Source organism: Manis pentadactyla, chromosome 12 (genome assembly GCF_030020395.1).
Source record: "Manis pentadactyla isolate mManPen7 chromosome 12, mManPen7.hap1, whole genome shotgun sequence".
NCBI lineage: Eukaryota > Metazoa > Chordata > Mammalia > Pholidota > Manidae > Manis > Manis pentadactyla.
In genome coordinates, this window is record NC_080030.1 from 92,860,982 (window position 1) to 92,882,260 (window position 21,279).

Sequence of the window (21,279 nt, forward strand, 5' to 3'; positions counted from 1 at the left end):
CTGCATATTAGAATCAGCTGGGGGTGCTTTTTAAAACGGCCACACCCAGGCTCCACTCTAGACTAATTAATTTAAAGCTCCCACAGGATGGTACTGAGCAGCCAGAGCTCAGAACCGCCGATTTAGTTCAAATGCCCTCAATGCAGAGGCAAAAGCTATGACCCAGGGAAGCAATACAATTTTCTTGAGATCCCACAGCTATTGTCAGAGTCAGGACTTTAAATCCACACATCCTGATTTCAGCTGTGGGACTTCACCTTTTGTGCATGAATCAAAAGATTAGTGTCTTGCCAGTGGGTTTCAGCCCTGAACAATTTCACTATGGATTCAGTGAGACCGAAGAATGACAATGGAACGTTCTTGGGGTGAAAGATTTCATTACCCAGCTTGTCTCCCTGCGATAGTTGAACGCTAGAATTACGTCTGCATCCAACAGTCTGCAGATCTGTAATCCTCTTTCTCTCTGCCTCTGCCCAGAGCACTGGGCAGAGCTCTTTAGGTAGTGACTCAGTCAATAACAGCTCATTGAGTACGGGTGTGGAAGCAGTAGCCTAGCAGCAGGCCAGTTACACCGTCAAGCAGTCTAGGGTCAGGTTAGGATCCTGGCCATAGGAACTTGAGTTTTCCCCACAATTAGGTAGGAGTATCCTTATTCTACAGAGTTACATTTAAGGATAAAGGGTCATGGCACCTACGATGTACTTTTAAATGGTTCCACTGCACTGACACAAATATGTTTATATGGAGAAAGAGCTCATACAAAAATGGCAAATATTAACAATGTTGCATGTAGGTGTAGGGTACCTGGATGTATATTATCCTATTTTTCAACTGTCTCTGCAGGTATGAAAATGTTTATAAGAAATTATAAATTGGAGTGAAGGAAATGGTTTTGCTTGATTTCCCCCCAACAACTTGAGTCAGCAAAAAGTGGACGTCCAGCTGGCACCAGTTAACAGTTTATTAGCCCATATTTGTCGGATAAAGGCTTTGCTAATTTTTGAATGGCCCTAATGGATCATAAATCAAAAGGGCTTAAATGTAATCCAAAGGCATTTGATAATGATCAATATACAGAGTATTGAAAATTTAAACACATTCTCCCATTCTGAAATAAAACAGGTTTGCGTTTGGTGGCGTTGGTCCGAGGCATGAGGCCTACACAGTGCGGCCCTTCAGCTGCTGCACCTTCTCACCCCTAAAGTCACTCCTTTGCTACAAGCTCTCACCTCCCCATGTTTGTTCTCACACAGACAGGGTTTATTCCTCTAGCCAGTCTGCTTAATATGTTTCTAACCTGGCTCTCAGCCCTATAGTGCCTGTTTTTCCACGTGGAAAAGCAAAATAATGATGTTTCACAACCTGCCTCCTCTCGTTGTGGATCTTAAAATACTCGGATGGAAACCATAAAGCTTTAGCATGCAAAAACAGATGAATGATTTTATGTAAAAGCAGAAATTACTCAAAGTATTCTTGTACTTGAAGAAATCTTCTGTGCTTTGGGGATATATATTTTTTAATTAGGCATGATTGTTTCATTACTATTTCTATATGTCTTGTCCCATCAGCCACAATAATTAAGTAGCACATTAATGCAACTTAGAATAATCAACTCATAGACTTTAGGGATAAAAGATTAGCAAGAGGTTCATCTATTCAATTCTTCGCCTTCAGATAGCATCACACCCAAATGGGTATAAAACTGAAATATTGTCCTGGGCTTTTTTGTTTTAAAGACATGAGATTTTACTTATTTTTCTTGCTCTAACCTGAATTTCTTTCTGCTAAATCAAAAAGACTTTTCTCCTAAGATTTTGAGTTAGAATCAGGAAATGCCAAAAATTAGGACAAATCCCTATTTTTCTACATCAGCTTGTTTCTAAGAAAAATTCAGTGGCTTCTGCACTGGGCAGGTCTTGATAAGCAGCCAAGGAATTTTTCCTTTGAGCATGTACAGTCGAGGCAGACCCCCCACTCTGCTACCACAGTCTGCCTGCTGGCTTTAACCCAAAGCTGTGCAGGACCCACATTTGAACCAGGGTGAACCGAGCAGGCTCCACTTGGCCATGCCCTGGGTATAGTGGAGGCCAAACTTCAGTGAGCATCGGAGTTGCCTGGGAGATTGGTAGCCATGCTGGTTCCAGGGTGCCACCTACAGAGATTCTGAATCGGTTGATCTAGGGGCAGCCCTGGCATCTTCATTTTTAACAGGCTTCGAAGGCAAATCCAGGCCAGGTGCTTCTAGGCTCCCACTTTGAAAACCTCAGCTCCATTCTAACAGCCATGCATAGTGGTTCCTCTTGGTGCAGCAGAAGGGAGAGCAGGTGTCTTCCCGACATTATCTGCCCTCTGGCTACTGCACCTTCTCAGCCTCTAAGCCGCTGCTTTGCTGCAGGCTCTCACCTTCCCGTGTCTGTTCTCACACAGACGGGGAGCTAGACGTGGGCCCAGTGGCCTTTCTGAGAATGATTTCCTTGCTTCTCTTTAGACGGTCTTATGTCATCACAGGCAAAGACCAGGCCCCATCACACAGTAACAGGCTAACGAGTCCCACTTGTGCTTGGTTAACAGTTTATGAGCCCATATCTGTCGGATGAAGGCTTTGCTGTTTTTGAACAGCTCCGTCTAGGAAAGTCCAATGGATTATAAATCAAAGTGTTTAAATATAATCCAAAGGCATTTGATAATGATCAGTGTACATAGTATCGAAAATTTGAACAGATATGTAAAAGCTGAAGTAAAAAAGTTGGAGTAGAATTTTCTAAATAAATTCTTTAACAACCTAGCATATTTGGAAACATTGTGGAAATACTAAACAGGGATAATGTGGGCACTGAAAGGCTAGTTTTGAAAAAGCAACACATCTTTTTAAAAAATTCAAAACCCCCTTAGGCTAAGGAGCTACCAGCCCTGTAGATGTGCAGGACTCTGGGATGTTTGTGTCCCTGATCTTTACACCTTTTAGGTGAACATGCATTTGATTAGTGCAATGATGGGCAATGATTTCATGACAAGTTGGCATTTTATTTCTGATTGTGGTTCATAACAGACTGACTGTGAATGCAATAGACTTTCCCTCCCTGGCCAAAGGCCCATGCACACTGCCTTGAATTCCCCATGTGCATTCCCTCTTTGTACTGTAGTTTAGTGTAATACAGTAGAGAAAGGATGGTATTTCCAGTGACTCTAAAGGCTACAGTCATGTATGGCTGAATTTTCACTGGGCCAGAGTGCTGATAAATACCAGACCTTTTTATTGTAAATTCTCCCCTGGTCACAACACAGAGAGGCATTTTCCCTGACAATGTTCAGTAATAATATTGATACTTCATATGTGTCTAGAGCCCTACCCTTTCAAAACTACTTTCACATGCATTATCTCACATGACCCTTACAATAGCCCCGGGAGGAAGGTGGGGTGAGGGTTATTCTCTTATACCTTTTTTAAAGATGAGGAAACTGAGGCCCATTGTAAGTGGCAGACTTAGGCCAAAAACTTAAGCCAAGTCTTCCTGTTCCTAGGCTTTGTCCAAAGACTTTCTCCTTTCGGGGATCCTTGGCGGTAGATCCAAGATCCATCCTAGAATCTCCTCTAAAATGCTCCTCCTCCTTTTTCATAAGCAGTCGCTTTCCTATAAGCAACCCCCCTTCCTCCCCATTCTCATTCAACCAGCTGCACGAGCCCAGACGAGGAAATGAACGAAACCCGTCTCGCCTTCTCCCGCAGCTCACGCTCCTTCCGCTCCTGCACGGTGGTCAGGTAGTTGACGGCCGCGTACTCCAGCACCGACAGGAACACGAACACGAAGCTGACCCAGAGGTAGATGTCCACGGCCTTGACGTAGGAGACGCGGGGCATGGAGGCGTTCACGCCCGTGATGATGGTGGATGTGGTCAGCACCGTGGTGATGCCTGCAACATCCAGCTCTCGTTCAGCCACTGAAAGGGCACAGGGCCGCCCCCCTGCCCATTTCACTCAGCCACCATTTTACATTCCCCAGCTCTTAAATCTCATGAGGAATGCCCTGGGCATGTGTCCACCTCACAGAGGTGCGAGCATCTGCTCCGCGGGCAGCTGGGCCAGGTCTCCTGGCCAGCTCACCGCTTCTGGAGCCTGCCGCACTGCGGGGCTCGGGTTTCTGTGATGTGGCTGACATTGAGGACTGTTCGGATGTGGAATTTAGAGCAGTGACTAAAGCACACCTGTAAAGAACATTCCCAAATTGAGGAAGGAACATACTCTCCCCTCATCTAAGGCACGTTGATCGAGGCCATGACAACCGTGGAAATACGTGGAGGCCTATCGTGCTTGTCTCTTCTTCACTGAGCCTGACTGGTTAAACACACAAACTCCTCAGGACCCAAGCTGATCTGTCCAGATGGACAATGACAAGATGCAAACGTGCTCTCTGGGGTACAGGGTCTGTGGAGGACTGAAACCACACTTCTGGGGAATACAGCCCTCTCCTTCCCAGAAATCTCCAAACTAAGGAATCCCCCAACACGCACTCTGCCTTCAGACTCTCAGTCTGTCTAAACAAGGCCAATAAACAAAGTGTTTGTGTTTACAGAACAAGTTTTTGGCATTTGTAGAATCGTCCTTTTTACAAAGTCCTGAGCTCTAACTCTGCTGCAGGTGGAAGTCAATACCTCCCATAGGCTGTGTACCTTTCCGAATGAGTTGTCAAGCTGATGTCGTTTTAGTCCCCACTTCCATAATATAAGCTGGGAACAGGCGGTGTGTGAGTGGCCAGGGCAGGAAGTAGGAGGAAACTTGGCTCCTGTCAACTCTGACAGCCCAGCAGTTAAGAACTCTGAATCATGGTTTGACCTTTTTTTTTGCTCAGCGATCAGTTGAAAGCAAAAACTACCCTACCAAACCTTATCAAATGCTTTTACCCAGTGAAACTCTGGCGGGCACAGCTCTGCGGTCAATCCAGAAGGACACCCAGGACAGCATGACCATCAGGGTGGCAGGGAAGTAGGTCTGGAGCAAGAAGAAGAAGATGTGGCGTCGCAAGGTGAAATTGATGTACAGACGGTTGTACCAGCCTGGGGGACACAGGAAGGAGCCAGTGAGGTTCAATCTGAGAGACAAACAGAAGCTCCTGTCCTGGGAGCCCTTCTTTCCCTGACACGGCTCTTACCTTCAGCAAAGAGCTAAAAACTAATGATCGAATTGCCTTTCCAAAATGTAAGACCTCTTGCATATAAATAGGTATCTTGCCAGTATCTAATACATTCACGGCTTTATTCGGTATTATCCAAGTTTTCTTCACAGCATTTTGGGGGAAGGTCGAAATAAATACAGGTCTAGGTTTAGTTGTTTCCTGGTGTTTGTTATTTTTAAATCACAGCCATACTTCCTGAGTGACTCACTGCTTGGGGGCCTAAGAAGTTGGACTGGTCCTGTTTTGTTAGGACCAATACCACTGAGGCAGGCGCCAGCAGAGCAGGGCTATTGTCACTGTCCTCTGAACTGTGAGATCGGTCAGCTCAGGCAGTCCCCACACCCCCGTCACAAGGAGGAACAGGCCGTTAACGTGACTCTCAAGTCAGACATCAGTTCCAGTCCTGACACTCACCCACCTTGTGGAAGTTACTCCATCCATCTGGTACAAGTCATTTACCATTTGATCATTCCTCAGGGAAAAAATGAGGGTATAGATATTATCTATTTCAATCTGGCAGTTTGAAAATCACTGACTATTGGTTGTTACAAAAAAAAAGGGATTGAAATTGTAAGGTTTCAAATGATACATGAAACCAATGCCCAGTCACTGGGACCAAAGATGGTGTCAAGGACCATGTGAATGTATCAAGTGGCCTGAAGCTGTGTGCACACACCCACCCCACTCCCATCTCAGTCCAGCCTTATCAGAGGACGTTAGAACTCAGAGACAGTCCAGTTCTGTGTCCCAAAGCATGAGGTACACACCATGGTGGTCCAAGAGGATTTCAGGGGTACAGAGGTGGGTACTTTTTTGTGTTCATTATATTTATTATTAATGTCACCTTTTATTTATGAGAAATGATACTAGTTTCCCATTATTTGCAGTGATAGAAAATTCCTTTTCAAAATAAAGTACAAAAGGAGAGTTGACTTCCAGAAAAAAAAGTTGACAGCAACATAGATGGTATATAAGGAAGACAAACGTTGCAAGGGTGTTATGTAAATAAGTGAGGTCATGTAAATAATTAAAGCCCAGACTGAGTGTAACCCTCAGGCTGAGTCACACATGAACTTGGGTCAGAACTCGGGTCTCCAATGCCCAGGCTAGGGCTCATCTCACACAATGCCCCTTCAATTTAGCAGTGGTCACTGAGGGTCTCCACGCATGAGGGCTGTGCTCAGGCCTGAAGGGAACAGAGAGACATTCAGGCCCTATTTTCTGCTCTCTAGGATTTTCAAGGAAATAAATAGAGTTTCTGCAGAATGGACAGGCTCAAGACATGGAAGAATGTACACTGAGCACTAATATGTCTGTCTGCATAAGCATGAGTGTGTTAGGTCTGGAAGAGAGAGCCCTGAATCACTACTGGCTGGAGTGACTAAGGCCTCGTGGAGGAGAGAGGTGAGTGTAAGCTGGACAGATGGACAGGAAGAGGAACGCTCAGAGATCGGAGCGAGCGGTGCAGTCCGAAGACCACGACGCTAGACCTGGCCGCACACGACAGCCGCCCAGGGGCTCTACTGATCTCCAAAGCCCCGTCCTCTCCCAGACATCTGACCTAATGGGTCTGGGGTGGTGGCTTCAGCTTGGTTACATTTTAAAAGTTCCCTAGGTCATAAGAGCACCATTCACAGTGGCCAAAAGGCAGAAGCAACTCAACTACCCATCAACAGATGAATGGATTTTTAAAAGTGGTATATCCATACAATGGGCTATTATTCAGACCTAAAAAGGTATAGAATTCTGGCACATGCTACGGCATAGATGAACTCTGAGACCATTATAGAAGGTGAGTTACTGTAATGAGAACCAATAAGCAGTCACAAAAGGAATAATATTGTATGATTTCACTTACATGAGGTACCTAGAATGGTCATTTATAGAGACAGATATAGAATGGTGGTTCCTAAAGGCCAAGGGAAGAGGGAATGGGAGCGCTTGTGGAATGGATGCAGAGTTTCTGTTTGGGATGATGAACAGGGACTGGAAATGGTAGCGGTGGTGATTGTATAACATTTGAACGTACTCAATGCTAGTGAACTGTATGCTTAGTAATGGTTAAAATGGGAGGAGAACCAAGATGGCGGCGTGAGTAGAGCAGTGGAAATCTCCTCCCAAAACCATATATATTTTTGAAAATACAACAAATACAACTAATCCTAAAAGAGAGACCAGAGGACACAGGACAACATCCAGACCACATCCACACCTGCAAGAACCCAGCGCCTCACGAAGGGGGTAAGATACAAGCCCCGGCCCCGCGGGACCCGAGGCCCCTCCCCCCAGCTCCCGGCGGGAGGAGAGGAGTCGGAGCGGGAAGGGAGAGGGAGCCCAGGACTGCTGAACACACAGCCCCAGCCATTCTGACAGAGCGCAGACACAGTGCGTGCATGGGGTGCTGGAAACTAGGGAAACAGGACAGTAAGACCTGTGAGTGGGTCCCCGCAGTCGACGCCCTGGGGACAAAGAAGAGCGCGTGCTTTTTGGAAGTCTTAAAGGGACACGGACCCCACAGCCAGACGGAAGTGCCCCAGGACACAGCCCAGCAGCTGTGAATCCCAGGGAACTCTGGGCACCTGAACCCCCGCAGCGCAGCTCGGAGGCCCCTCACCGCAATAAACAGCCTCCCGCCTGTTCCCCCTCTGACGCGGTTCCGCCATATAGGAGCAGCAGCCTGAGGCAGGCCACGCCCACAGCAACTGCAGAGCTAAATAAACTCCATAGCAGCCGGGCAAGATCAGAAGCCCCGTCTGCACGCAGCTGCCCAGCACAAGCCGCTAGAGGCCGCTGTTCTCCCAGGAGAGGAAGGCCACAAACTGGCAAGAAGGGACTTTCTCTTACCCAACACACATGCCAGCTCCCCACAAATATATCTATCGCCATGAAAAGGCAGAAGAAATTGATACAGACCAAGATCATAGAGGCAAACCCTGAGAAGGAGAGAGACCTAACCAGTCTTCCTGAAAAAGAATTAAAAATAAAGCTCATATCCATGCTGATGGAGCTGCAGAGAAATATGCAAGAGCTAAGGGATGAGGTCCAGAAGGACATTACAGAAATGAAACAATCTCTGGAAGGATTTATAAACAGAATGGATAAGATGCAAGAGGCCATTGATAGAATAGAAACCAGAGAACAGGAATGCATAGAAGCTGACACAGAGAGAGATAAAAGGATCTCCAGGAATGAAACAGTATTAAGAGAACTGTGTGACCAATCCAAAAGGAACAATATCCGTATTATAGGGGTACCAGAAGAAGAAGAAGAGAGAAAAAGGGATAGAAAGTGTCTTTGAAGAAATAATTGCTGAAAACTTCCCCAAACTGGGGGAAGAAATAATTGATCAGACCATGAAAGTATACAGAACTCCCAACAGAAAGGACCCAAGGAGGACAACACCAAGACAAATAATAATTAAAATGGCAAAGATCAAGGACAAGGACAGAGTTTTAACGGCAGCTAGAGCGAGGAAAAAGGTCACCTACAAAGGAAAACCCATCAGGCTATCATCAGACTTCTCAACAGAAACCTTACAGTCCAGAAGAGAATGGCATGATATACTTAATGCAATGAAAGAGAAGGGCCTTGAACCAAGAATACTGTATCCAGCAGGACTATCATTTAAATATGAAGGAGGGATTAAACAATTCCCAGACAAGCAAAAGTTGAGGGAATTTGCTTCCCACAAACCACCTCTACAGGGTATTTTAGAGGGACAGCTCTAGATGGGAGCACTCCTAAGACTAAACAGATGTCACCAGAGAAAATAAAATCACAGCAAAGAAAGCAGACCAACCAAATACTAACTAAAGGCAAAAAATAAAATCAACTACCCACAAAAGCAGTTAAAGGAAACACAAAAGAGCACAGAATAAAACAATCAACATATAAAGAATGGAGGAGGAGGAATAAAAAGGGAGAAAAATAAAGAATGACCAGACAGTGTTTAAAATAGCTCAATAAGTGAGTTAAGTTAGACAGTAAGATACTAAAGAGGATAACTTTGAACCTTTGGCAACCATGAATCTAAAGCCTGCAATGGCAATAAGTACATATCTTTCAATAATCACCCTAAATGTAAATGGACTGAATGCACCAATCAAAAGACACAGAATAATAGAATGGATAAAAAAGCAAGACCCATCTCTATGCTGCTTACAAGAGACTCACCTCAAACCCAAAGACTATAGGAACAAAGAAAGACTGAAGGAACAAAACAGCAGCAGAATCACAGAACCCAAGAATGGACTAACAGTTACCAAAGGGAAAGGGACTGGGGAGAAAGGGAGGGAAGGGAGGAATAAGGGTGGGGAAAAAGAAAGGGGACTTTATGATTAGCATGTATAATGTGGGGGGGGGCATGGGGAGGGCTGTGCAACACAGAGAAGACAAGTAGTGATTCTACAGCATCTTACTATGCTGATGGACAGTGACTGTAATGGGGATTGTGGGGGGAGATTTGGTGAAGGGGGGACCCTAGTAAACATAATATTCTTCATGTAATTGTAGATTAATGACAACAAAATTAAATAAATAAATAAATAAATAAATAAAATGGTAAGCCTAAAAAAAAAAAAAGACATAAATGGGAACTCTATGCAGAAAACAGCATCAATAAATTTCCTGAGTATGATAATCCAAAAAAAAAAAAGGTTAAAATGGTTAATTTTATGTTATGTATATTTTACCACACACAGAAAAACACTAGCCAACAACAAAAAGCTGCCCCAGGTAATACTCATGTGCTGCCAGAGCTGAGAACCATTAACTTAGAGCAGCGGTTCTCAAAGTGGATGTTCCTGGACCAGCAGCAAGAGCCTCACTGGGAATCAGCTAGAAATGCAGGTTCTCAGGGCCCACACAGGACGACCTACTGACGAGACACTGTGGGGGCTGAGGCCCAGCAATCTCTGTAGACCATCCCTGGAGGACTTCCCGAAACATGGTCGCTGGGCTCCGCCTCCAGAGCTCCCAGGTGGTGCTGATACTGCTGCCCTGAGCACCACACTACGTGAGCCACATTGGCTGAAAGCAATGGTCTTTGAACTTTGAAGTGTGTAAAAATCACTTGTTAAAACATGCAGAATCCTGGGATCCCCTGCCTGAGATTCTGACTCAGTAGCTTGCAATGTGCCCCAGAAATCTGCCTGTGAAACACCCTCCCATGGTGGTGTGGATGCTGGTGGGCCTCAGGCTGCACCTGTACAAACACTGCTTAGGGGACAAAGGCCATGTGGCTGGAGTGGAAAGCGAGTGCTGAGTTGGGTCAATAGGGAGAGGCTGGGGCGGTGGGTCCAGACAAGCCTGACACGTGGTGTCTGTGTAGGTTCCCAGGGTGCTGGAGTGAGGCAGGTGCTTTCAGTGAGGCAGATAAATAGAAAGTGATCTTCAAATATGACAGCAGCTACTAATCATTTATTCATCCCACAACTTTGGCCGATCTAGTCAGCTTTATTCTCCCTGCTTAAATTGGCATCCATAAAGCAAATTACATCGTTCCTAGGTTTGCACAGGGTCTCTCAGAAGGGCTGAGAGCTGCCCTTATTCCACGAAGGACTATTCCACTTTCCTTTCCTTCTATCTAAGGAAATCAGAGAGAGTTGCCTTGGAAACACTGGAAGGGAACCAGGCACTTTGAAAACATACACTGTGTGTTCCAGACGGAGCACTCCTGGCTGACAACACAGCCCCACGGGGTGGGGTGATGAACCTGCCTGCTGCACGTAGTAAATGCCGGGAGAGGAAGATACATTTCAGTCTGGACTCCAAAACAGCTTGAATGGGGGTCAAAACAAACAAGCATGCCTGTTCAGTATAGAATATATTTGTCCAACATAGAAAACATCTAAGAGGAGTACACAGAGTGACTGAGGCAGATGGCCTGGCCACTTAATAGCTGTGCAATGTCAGCAAACAACGTAATCCCTCTGAGGCTCAGGTTTGTCATCTGCAATAATACCCACACCGTAGGTTTGTTGGGTAGAAATGAATTAATTCATACAAAGCACTCAAAACAGTGGCACATTATAAAGTTATATAAGATAGTCAGAAAAATGGTTTTAGAATGAGAGGTAATTTGAACTGGCCATGAACAGATGAGAAAAGAGAATTGCATGGCCATACCGATTGGGGCAAAAGAGAAGAGAAGGTGAGGGTGGTGAGGGCGGGCACTTTATACGGGCATAAAGTGAGGCAGGCGTGGCCGTCCTGTACCCACACAGCCTCAGCTGGGGCTCACTCTCCTCCAGTGTTTGAAGCCATGGACAGAAGACTGTGGGTGACGGCAAGTGAATGGGGAGACAGTGGCCATGCCAGGGCACGTAGTGACACATCTTCCCACAGAAGGGCCTCAGCTTCTCAGCACGGGACACAGTAATGAAGTGAGACATCCTCTGGGCCCCGTAGCCACTGCAGAGCTATTTTGGGTTGAATTGTGTCCCCAGTGACTGTGACCTTATTTAGAAATAGGGTTTTTGCACATGTAGTCAAGGTAAGATCAGGACATTCTGGATTAGGATGGGGATGGGGATGCAGATGCAGAGACACACCACATGACAAGAGAGGCAGAGATTGGAGTGAGGCAGCAACCACCAGAAGCTAGTAAGAGTCAGGGAAGGATTTCTCCCTCAGCCTTCAGGAGAGTATGGCCCTCAAACTTCTAACCTCCAGAACTGTGTGCAAATAAATGTCTGTGTTTTCAAGCTCACAGTTTGTGGAATTTTGTTAAGGCAGCCCTTGGGAACTAATATAAAAAGTAAAGGTGAGACTCAAGAAGAACTGACAAATGGATCCTCTCAAAACCTCTAACATAGTCCAAAGTCCAAGAAGAGGTTACACTAAGCATTAAAAATGAGTCTATAGATTCAAATACAGGTAGTAAATCACATTTTCTCAAAAAGCTATCCATTTATATCATCAAGTCAAATCAACCAGGTTACAGAAGAGCCCACTTTTACAAAATTACATGTAAAACATGACCCCACTTTCGAAAAATTACATAATTAAAACAAGATGTCAGCAAGGGTATTTGCCAAATTGTTAGGAATGATTGCATCTGGCCGTGGGATCTCAGAGGACAGCGACTTTTTAAATCTCTGCTTTTAAGTGTTGTTGATGTTTTGTAGGACTATGCGTTCTTTTAATAATAAAAAATTTGGTTTCATGAGAAGGGAAAAGGTTCAGGCTGAAGAATTCTAATGTGTTTTCTTCCACCTTTGAATGAGACCATGGCAAACGTTAGCTACCAGTGCTGCTGTAGAAGGCCAGTCTAGAAGTGGTGTGAAATTTCTGGATCAGAAACTGAGACAGGGAGATCTTCTCATCTGTTTTCAGGGATTCGTCACCATTCTTCCAATACAGCATCAGATCTTCGTCTGTATATGCATCTTTGGGAAGAGGAAAATAAGTTAATCTGATTCCTCTGCTTCTGATGCAGGGTGAAGCCACAGGGAAATCCTACACCAGCCTAGGAGTAAACAGGTCTTAGCACTGGCAGGCAGTACCCTGTCTCATGGTTACTAAAATGGCACAAAAATTGGAGAAAGAATAAGGCCACGACTTGTCAATACTTACAGCTTTCCAGTTCCAGAGAGCAGGTCTGGGTGTCCAGGGGAAAGTGGCTGAAGTCCATGTTGCACATGGCAGTGACTGTGATCCTAGACAACCCAAACGAGCACGTTGGCCTGAGCAGCGGGTTGCTGGCTCACACGCTTGCCCAGAATACGGTGAACACATACGCGACTAAGAGCAGCTGCCTCAACACGTCTAGTTCAGAAGTTTGGAGACCTAGGTATCTAAGTTGCAAAACCTTAAGTTCTAGACAAAACTTTGAGAATTTCGTCCTCCAGAGGAGATGTTATTAGTGCTCCGCACAGATCCCGGCTACTAAGGGTGTTGGCTGCTAACAGCCCACATCCGCACCCTTCTCGGACGTGGCCCTCAGCCAGCGAGACTCCTCCCCTACAGATGTTCGGGTGCTACAGTCCCTTGCCCAGCCCCCACCCAGGGCTTTAGCGTCTAATGCAGGCATAACTATAAGCAGGCCAGGAAGATGTAGAACCACTGTGTAATCACTCAAGTTAGCTCAGAAGCCAATAAACTCAATAAACATTCAATAAACAGTAGCTATGACTATTTTTTTTTAATCCTTATTACCAATAAACTAGAATCACAGACTCTAAGGGGTAGAGGGTATGGAGAAGGTCATTGTCTTTCTCAACTCATTCAGACACAACTCGTCTCCTAACCCCAGCTTAAGATCCCTGATGACAGGGCAGTCACCTGTTACTAGGGTGGCCACTGCACCCCAGAGAGTTCCAACCAGCATCAGAAGGCTTGTACCATCCCGTGTAGCCCACAGACCCGGCCACACTGGCAAACCCCCTCAGGGTGACCCCACATATGAGAATGACATTGGACAGAGAACACGTGACCCCATGCACAGTCACCTCATGCTGTACAGCACATGCCCATCAGGGAACACCCTCAGCATGATGTTGTCGGTGGTGGTGTCATGGGTGAACGACCTTTTGGAGTGAACAAAGAAGACATCGGGGACCCAGATCTTCTTCACCAGCCGCCCATCAAATGTCATGCTCTTGTTGCTGGCACTGGGGAAGGCCAGCCTCTCGTCCTTCCAGTAGTGCCGCAGGTACAAGGTCATGGTGAAGTCCTAGGGGCCGGGGACAAGGGCAAACAGAAGCACTTAGAAAGTTTCCTTCCTTGCAAATGACGCATCACCCACCACCCTCACAGATGCCTTAGACTCAGTCCCCGGGCTTGCAGAGAACAGTTCTGCAGTCTGGCAGCACGGTGGCTGCAGAAATGGCGCTGCTGCATAGGGAAGAGGATGGTCAGAGCCCAGGGGACTGAGCAGCCCGTCCTTCAAGCTGGGCCAGTGAAACCTGCAGTGGTGATGCAGACAGGCTGGCCTGGGGGCCAGCAGGGCAGATTTCCCCGAAGCCCTTCTCTCTCACACACAGACTTTGCACACATGGCTCCTTACCTACTGGCCAACCATTCAGTTTCAGCTTAGTGGAACCTTCCAGAGACCTGGACAGTCAAATGTCCCATTACAAGGGTTTCTGTTGCTGGACTTGTAAGATCTTTGGAGGCAGAATTATGTCCTGCCCACCATTGGACCCCAGTCCCTAAAACTGTGAGGCATACACTGGGTGCTCAATGAATATTTGCAGGATGGAAGAATGAGGAGGATGCATGGCTGAGAGGAAGGGCAGCTGCATCCCACTGTGATGTCAGCCTGAAAGCTTACCCTGTTAACAAGCGTCCCCTTGCCTCCATAGTTGATGCCTTAAACCAAGAGTTTGGCTCTTACGCCACAGCCAGCACTAAGACACAAGCGCAAGTGGGTAAGTAAGTGCCCAGAGTATTGTCTTCTGGGAGTAAGCGGGCGAAGGATGGAAGGATGCGTGGTGGTGGTGGGCTCGGAGCATAGTGCCTACGGCTCTACCCCACACCCGTAGCCCTCCTGGCTGTCCTACAGGGGCTCGCCCATGGAGCAGAGCACACCCCCACCTCTCCAACTCCATCTCTTCCTATTTTGTGCACCAGTCCTTCAGTTCATAAACTCCCTGTTTCTTCTGCCTCCAGGACCTTCTCTGTGCTCTTGCCCTGGGCCTCCCCATGGCTGTCTCCTTCGGGTCCTTCAGTCTCGGCCGACACGAGGCTTCTCCAAAGAGCCTTCCCTTACCCCTTGATCTTGGTGGGCACTGCCTAGTAATGCGTAGGGGAGCGATGCTCATGGGGAGTATCCGAGATCAGAGAACCACAAAATTCCAATCTGAAGATGTCCGCCTCCCATGCTCATCCAGGTGTGAGTCACCTGACCACTCACATCACTTGAGGAGTGTGTTCAAAATGTAAAGTGCTGGCCTTCACCCCCAGAGGCTCTGAATCAGGATGGGGCCCAGGAATCTGCATTTAACCAACTCTCCAAGTTATTTTTTGCTCATGAAGCCTGAGAACTCTTGCTCCAGATTTTACTGCACCTGGGCCAACTTCTGAGCCCCCGTTTTATAGTTTTACCCCCTCCAGCTCCAGCTGCCACACCCAGGCCCCAGTGCAGCCTTACCAGCCATAGGCTCTCACAGAACCTGAGCCTCGAGACCCCCACTATGGGCGGCCCCAGCAGGGCTGCTGCGTACCATGTCCACCTCTGAGATGCTGTCTAGGCTCTCCACCTGCACGTCCATGCCCACCGGGATGGCAGGGCCTACAGAAGAGCAAAGACAGCTGGTTAACTCACATTCCTCTCTATCCCTGGGCTGGCGACAGTCTCAACTCCCTTCCTGCAGGGAGCCTGGCTGGGGCAGGGGTGAGACCGTGGTTCACATTCCATGAGGGTTTTCTTGCTACTCCCTGACATGTTGGGTGCCCGACCTTCTCCATGAGGGCAGAGACTGTGTCTGCCTTACATGCCTTTCCTGGGCCAAGGTGCATGTTTAATCCCTCTTGTCGGATGAGTCAATGAGTTGGATTACTACTGTCTACACCCCAGAACTGTCTTTGCAAAGGAAAATAATAATATTGCTCTAGTGTTTGAGCAGAGATCCTGGTGACATCTACAAAGGACAGAATGAGACCTAGCAACCTCTGATCCGGGTTGAGACACCTGCATGCCTGGCGCTGGGTTCATTCATTGAATCGGTCATTCAAACTATTCCTTCAGGGTATCAACAAGTAACTGGAGTCTTGCCCTCTAGAAGCTTCCAACCTAGTGTGAGACAAGATCTCTGTGCACAGTCAGATCATGATGCTGTAGATTTTGAAATCCTTTCAGGACATGTCAGATGAGAAGTACGAGAATACACAGCACAGGTGCTTGGCACTCTATTTCATCTGACCTGTGGCAAGATGTCTAAAACCATGTTTTTCTGTGGGCTTATCTGTGGCTTCCTACTCTACATATTGGGCCGGGTGATCGGTTACATTGGTAGGTTTACTTTATGATAACTTAGCAGTCTGTACACTTCCAATCTGTGTACTTTTCTCTGTGTATATCATGCTTCCATAAAATGTTTTTTTAGATGTTAATATTTGTTTAAAAACCTAGAATGGAGAAAACCAAAAACCTGTGTCTATTAAGCATAGTAACAAGTGCTGCCACACTCATAGGCAAAACACGTCTGAGACGCACTGGCTCTCCAGACAGTGGCTGCTGGGCCTCCTGGGGGGAGGGCGTTGCCTGGAGACCAGCCCCATGCAGCTGGCCAGGGAACGCAGGCCACAGACACGCTGACCTCTGTGCTCTGAGTGGGGGGAACCTTAGGGTGGCAGGGGGAGTCTGGGTCTTCAGGAATGAGAAAGACTGGATGGACTGAGAGTTTGGCTGTGGTCAGTGAAGGAGGTCAGAGGTCCTGACACCGAGTGGGAACTCAAAGGCTCAGTCCTCAATTCCAGCCCAAATGCCATGGCCAGGGGTCCTCAAGGAGAGGGCCCAGGGCCTTGGGTGGCGCCCCCAGGAATCCCCCGTAGGTTTTTTCAGGCATCCCCCGTAGGCTTGCTGATGCTTGCAATCCCACCATTAAATATTTGTTTTGGCTGAGCCCAGTGCAATGAAGCATTTTATTTATTCCTTAGTGGGATTTAGTAGATATTTTCTGTGTTCTTAAACATGAAAGCAAATGAGCACGTTTTATTTTTTATTTTTACTTTTTCCCTCTCGAATACATCAGGGTGTAAGCTCATCCTTTCATTTTCCATTGATGGCTTAGGTCAGGGTTCATGAGAAATCCCTGCTCTCACAACCATATTTCCTCTAATTTCAGGCTCCCAGGGTGCTTTGAAGGTTCCAGAAGTGGAATGTTCCATGTGGAGAGGAGGCCCCCTCCGCAGGACTGACTGGTCTGCCTTTCTGTCCCGAGGGGCTTGCAGCACAAGGAAGTCCACTGGCAGCCTGGACGGGGCCACCTCCTCCCAACACTGCCATCAGGGAAGCGGAGCTGGTTAATCTCCTCGTCCTCTGGACCCTTCATTAGCCTGGGATATTGAAATGGCCCCAGAGTTCGACTCTTAACCTGGTGGCATTGCCTGTCCGGAAAGGTGAGCTGTACCCCACCTGCTCATATTCCCCCCTCACTCCCATTCTCTGAAGTGCCACGTGACCTGCAGCACCCAGCGGCTCCAGGAGCCAAAGGGAAGAAGTGGTAGTGCCATCACCCTCTTTGGACCCGCTGCCCAGCAGCCTGGTTTTAGATAATGGGCATAGTGTCTGAGCAGGAGCTGATCTGGGTGAAGGACATTTTCCAGACAAAATGCTTGGTGTCTGTGACTGTGTCTCTCTCTTCTCAGGGCCTGCCTCGCCTCCACAACTCCAATCGCCCTTCTAAGGGAAATTCGATAAGCTTGTGAGGGTGGCACCACCATCTGGAAGCGTTGCCCATGTGGAAGTGCAGGTCAGGTTCTCAGGAGACCTGTGTTGTTGGAGGTAAACAGTCTATGTGTTCAGGAGGCTCCAGAGCTGCATTCTGGGGACTGACACCTCACACGTGAACAGAACCAACAGCCCTGTCTCCTGGGTCTAAGCGCAACTGCCTTTGCCCTGCCCTGCCCAAGGCTAACACTCTCAGGCTCCCCTGGACTCTTACTCTGTGGTCCTTCCCAACCCGGTTTTGGAGAAATTCTTCCATATTACTGGTCTTTCTCCTCCTCCTGTGAACAGTTTTGTTTTGAGTGGGACTGAGCCTGTAAGTTGTTAGACAGAAAACAGTCTAGTTAAACAAAACAGGCGTTCATGTCTTTGCCCCTTAACACTGCTGTGGGGCTTCTTTTGCTTTAAGACAGGGATCTGGCAAACGAAACAGAAGTCCTCAGTGGGATTTCGGGCAGAGCCACTGAGGGGACAAATTCAAGGCAGCATCAGATAAATACTTATTAGCCAAGGGCTCTTCTTGCTTCCTATCCTTGATGCCAATATTTCTAACACATGGTCCTAGAAAGCACACATTAGGGATTTATTCATTTTTTGAATTAAAATATATGTCATTTCTTCCCAGCTGACTCTTCAAGAATGAATGTGAGATAGAATTTTTGGGCAGACTGAAACAGAGAAAATTTGCCAACGGGTGTTCTGCCTTAAAGGAGTGGTTTTTCAAGCAGAAGCAACGTGATCCCAGAGGAAAGCTGGAGATGGACGTATGAAGAAAGAACAACAAAAATGGTAAACATATGCATAATTCCAAGTAAACATTGACTATATAAAACAATCTTAATAATGTATTGTGGGTTGTAAAAACTCAACAAACAAAATGGGTAAGTAGGGAGGGATGTAAGTGGAGTGAAACTGTTCTGAGGCCTTTGCATTGTCCAGGATAGCAGCACAGGCAGCTGATTAACACACTAGTGTGATAAGCCAAGAGTTCGTGTTGCTTTCTGGGGAACTACCAAAAAACAGGAAGACTATGTATTTTCAAAACTAAAATAGGAGAGCCAAAATAAAAATAACCAAAAAATAATCAATCCAAGGAAAGCAAGAAAGGAAAGAGAAAAAAAAAGAATATAGAATAGGTTAAATAATTTAAAAAGATAAAGTAGGATGATAGATTTACAATCACCTTATAAATTAGTCAATAAATGTAAATGGATTAAATGCTCTAGTTCACAAGCAAATATTGTCTGACTTGATAATTCAGAAATGCTGAAGTCTGTCAGACTGGATCAAGAAACAAAACTCAATTTTATGCTGTTTAAGGAGACACACTGAAAATATAAGATGCAAAAATTTCAACATAAAAGGATATAAAACATGTAACATGCAAATACCAAGCAGAAAATGGGTGTCATTACATTATATCAAGTATAGCAGATAAATAGAGATAAAAGGGTCATTTCATAATAAATGATTCAATTCACCAATAAAACATAACAACTCTAAATTTATAGGCATTTACTGATGTAGATAAGCAAATACAGAAAGCAAAAAAGAAAAACAGACAAATCTACAATCATAGTGGGAGACTTTAGTATGTCTCTCAGAACTTAATAAAACAGGCAGATAAAAAAACCCAGCAAGGACATATAAGATTAAAAAAACAAATTTGACAGAATGGACATGTATAGGACTGTGAAAGCAAATGCAATAAACATTATAAATTAAGTAACAAAAATATAACTAGAAAATCTCCATATATTTGGAAATTAAGCAATATAGTTCTGGAAAAATCCATGCATCGATGAAGAAATCAATGAAAACTAGAAAATTTTAACTCAACGATAAAAAAAACCACATAACAAAATTCATGAAACACAGGCTAGGTGTTTCTTACAGGGAAATGTGTAACCTTAACTATCATATCAGAAAAGAAGAAATGCTTAAATTTAATGAGCTAAGCCACCATCTTAAAAGGAAAAGAACAGCAAATTAAAGTAGATGAAGGAACATTGAAGGTAAGAACAGGAAGTACTGAAACAGAAAACAAACAACTGAGAGGATAAATAAAGCCAAGAACAGGAGTTTTTAAAGGACCAATAAAATTGGTGACACTCTGATGAGATGGATCTTGCAAAATAGAACACAAACATAGCCAGTATCAGGAATGAAAAAGACATCAGTATACATGCTGCCTGGATGGACCCCTGGACTGGTATCTGTTGAGGTGCAACAGACCCCATCTGTCTTTCAGCAAATCCACGGTCCCGCCTTTTCCCTCCAATTGCAAAATCCTCCCACCCAGTGGCCTCTGCGCGCAAAGCCTATGCTGGCCTGCTGGGCACTTCAGGTCTCTACATCTACCCACGGAGGCAGCAAGCCCCCTCCCCACCCCACCCAAGCCCCCACCCCGCTCCGATGCTAAGCCAGGTGTGGTCCTCCAGCCCCCCTCCCCCACCCCCACAGGTTCCTGCGCTCCTTCACGTGCACCTGGAGAGTTCCGCTGAGCCGCCACACTACAAGGGGAGGTCAGCACACACGTGCAGGAGCCCTTTACTCTACCCATCCGTTTCTCCCTCTTCTGCCCCTACGACTGCTCGGGGGGCAGTGGACTTTCTATATCCTCTTTCTGTCTGGCAAGAACAACTCTTCTTGTCCCCAGGGCACTATGTGTCCTTGACCACAGCAGTGGTGTCCTCTCTTCACAGCAAAAAGCCTCAATGAACTAAGTCAGTGTGACTCTTGAGACAGGGAACATATGGGATGACTTGGACTAGGAATTCCTGAGGATGAAAATACATTGGTTCACTATCCACCATTATCCCATGTCACCATTACAGTGAAACAACGTGAAGGTTTAGCTATTGGGGAAACTGGGAGCAAAATATATAGGAGCAACAGGGGGTGTGTCCGAGTTTGTTGTTGAGGAGAAAGCAGCCAGGTAAATCGGAAGGGGACCCTAGAAGGGCCTCCTGACCAACAGTGGCCCAAGCCCACCTTGGCCAGTGGATGTGGCCCAGACATGCAGGCTGCCTAAGAGGTGGACCTGTCCACTCCCAGCAGGCTGACGTGGAGAGTGACTGCTCTGATGGCCAGCCTCCCCCTTCCAGAACTGCACAGCCCCAGCTCCTCCCACCAAGCAAGCTCTGATTCCTGTAATGAGCCTCGTATCCCCATATTGCTGCAGGGGCTCTGTGTCCCCGACTCAGACGGCCTCAGGGTCCTGCTGCCTGTGGTGGACACAGCTGATCGGCTGATGGGCTTTCCAACCACAGTGGTCACACTCACTGACGGCAAACAGCCCTGGCTATCCTCGTCACGATCCGGCTTCCTAAGGTACGCCCATCTCAAGGGGGGGAGTTCCTTCTCAGCATTGCTTCCATTTCTATTTCTCCAGTTACCAGTAAGTTTGAAGGTCTTCATGGGTTTGTAGCTTCAGGAGTTCACCTTCTGTGAATTGCTTGTTTATTTTTCTACTGGATTTTATTTCTTTTTCCCTGCTGTTAAGAGATCCTATCTTGCTAAGAATTCTTAGCATTAATAGGTGATGCTCTCAAGAGCTTTTCCTTATCTATTTAGATAATCTTATGATTATCAAAATGAGAGATGTGCAAAATTATAAAATGACTGATGTACATATGCTTGTGATAAAATATTGAAAACAGATATCCTTCAATAAGACCCTGATCACATAAAGTTTGGTAGATCTATACAATGGAA

The 21,279-nt window shown here is 46.3% G+C and overlaps 1 protein-coding gene across 2 annotated transcripts in view; it reads right to left on the reverse strand.

Annotated features, from left to right (window-relative positions):
- GABRR2 (gamma-aminobutyric acid type A receptor subunit rho2) overlaps positions 1 to 21,279 on the reverse strand; it is a 36,256-nt gene that overhangs the window by 1,976 nt on the left and 13,001 nt on the right. Inside the window, exons 3-8 of one of the 2 annotated variants that reach the window (XM_036912200.2) lie at positions 15,338 to 15,405; positions 13,622 to 13,845; positions 12,747 to 12,829; positions 12,419 to 12,559; positions 4,900 to 5,052; positions 3,716 to 3,912 (exon numbers count right to left, since the gene is read on the reverse strand). In XM_036912200.2, the coding sequence (XP_036768095.2) occupies positions 3,716 to 3,912; positions 4,900 to 5,052; positions 12,419 to 12,559; positions 12,747 to 12,829; positions 13,622 to 13,845; positions 15,338 to 15,405 (866 nt within the window). Of the gene's footprint in view, positions 1 to 3,679; positions 3,913 to 4,899; positions 5,053 to 12,418; positions 12,560 to 12,746; positions 12,830 to 13,621; positions 13,846 to 15,337; positions 15,406 to 21,279 lie in introns of both variants that reach the window. The other variant, XM_057489412.1, reaches the window with a different exon arrangement.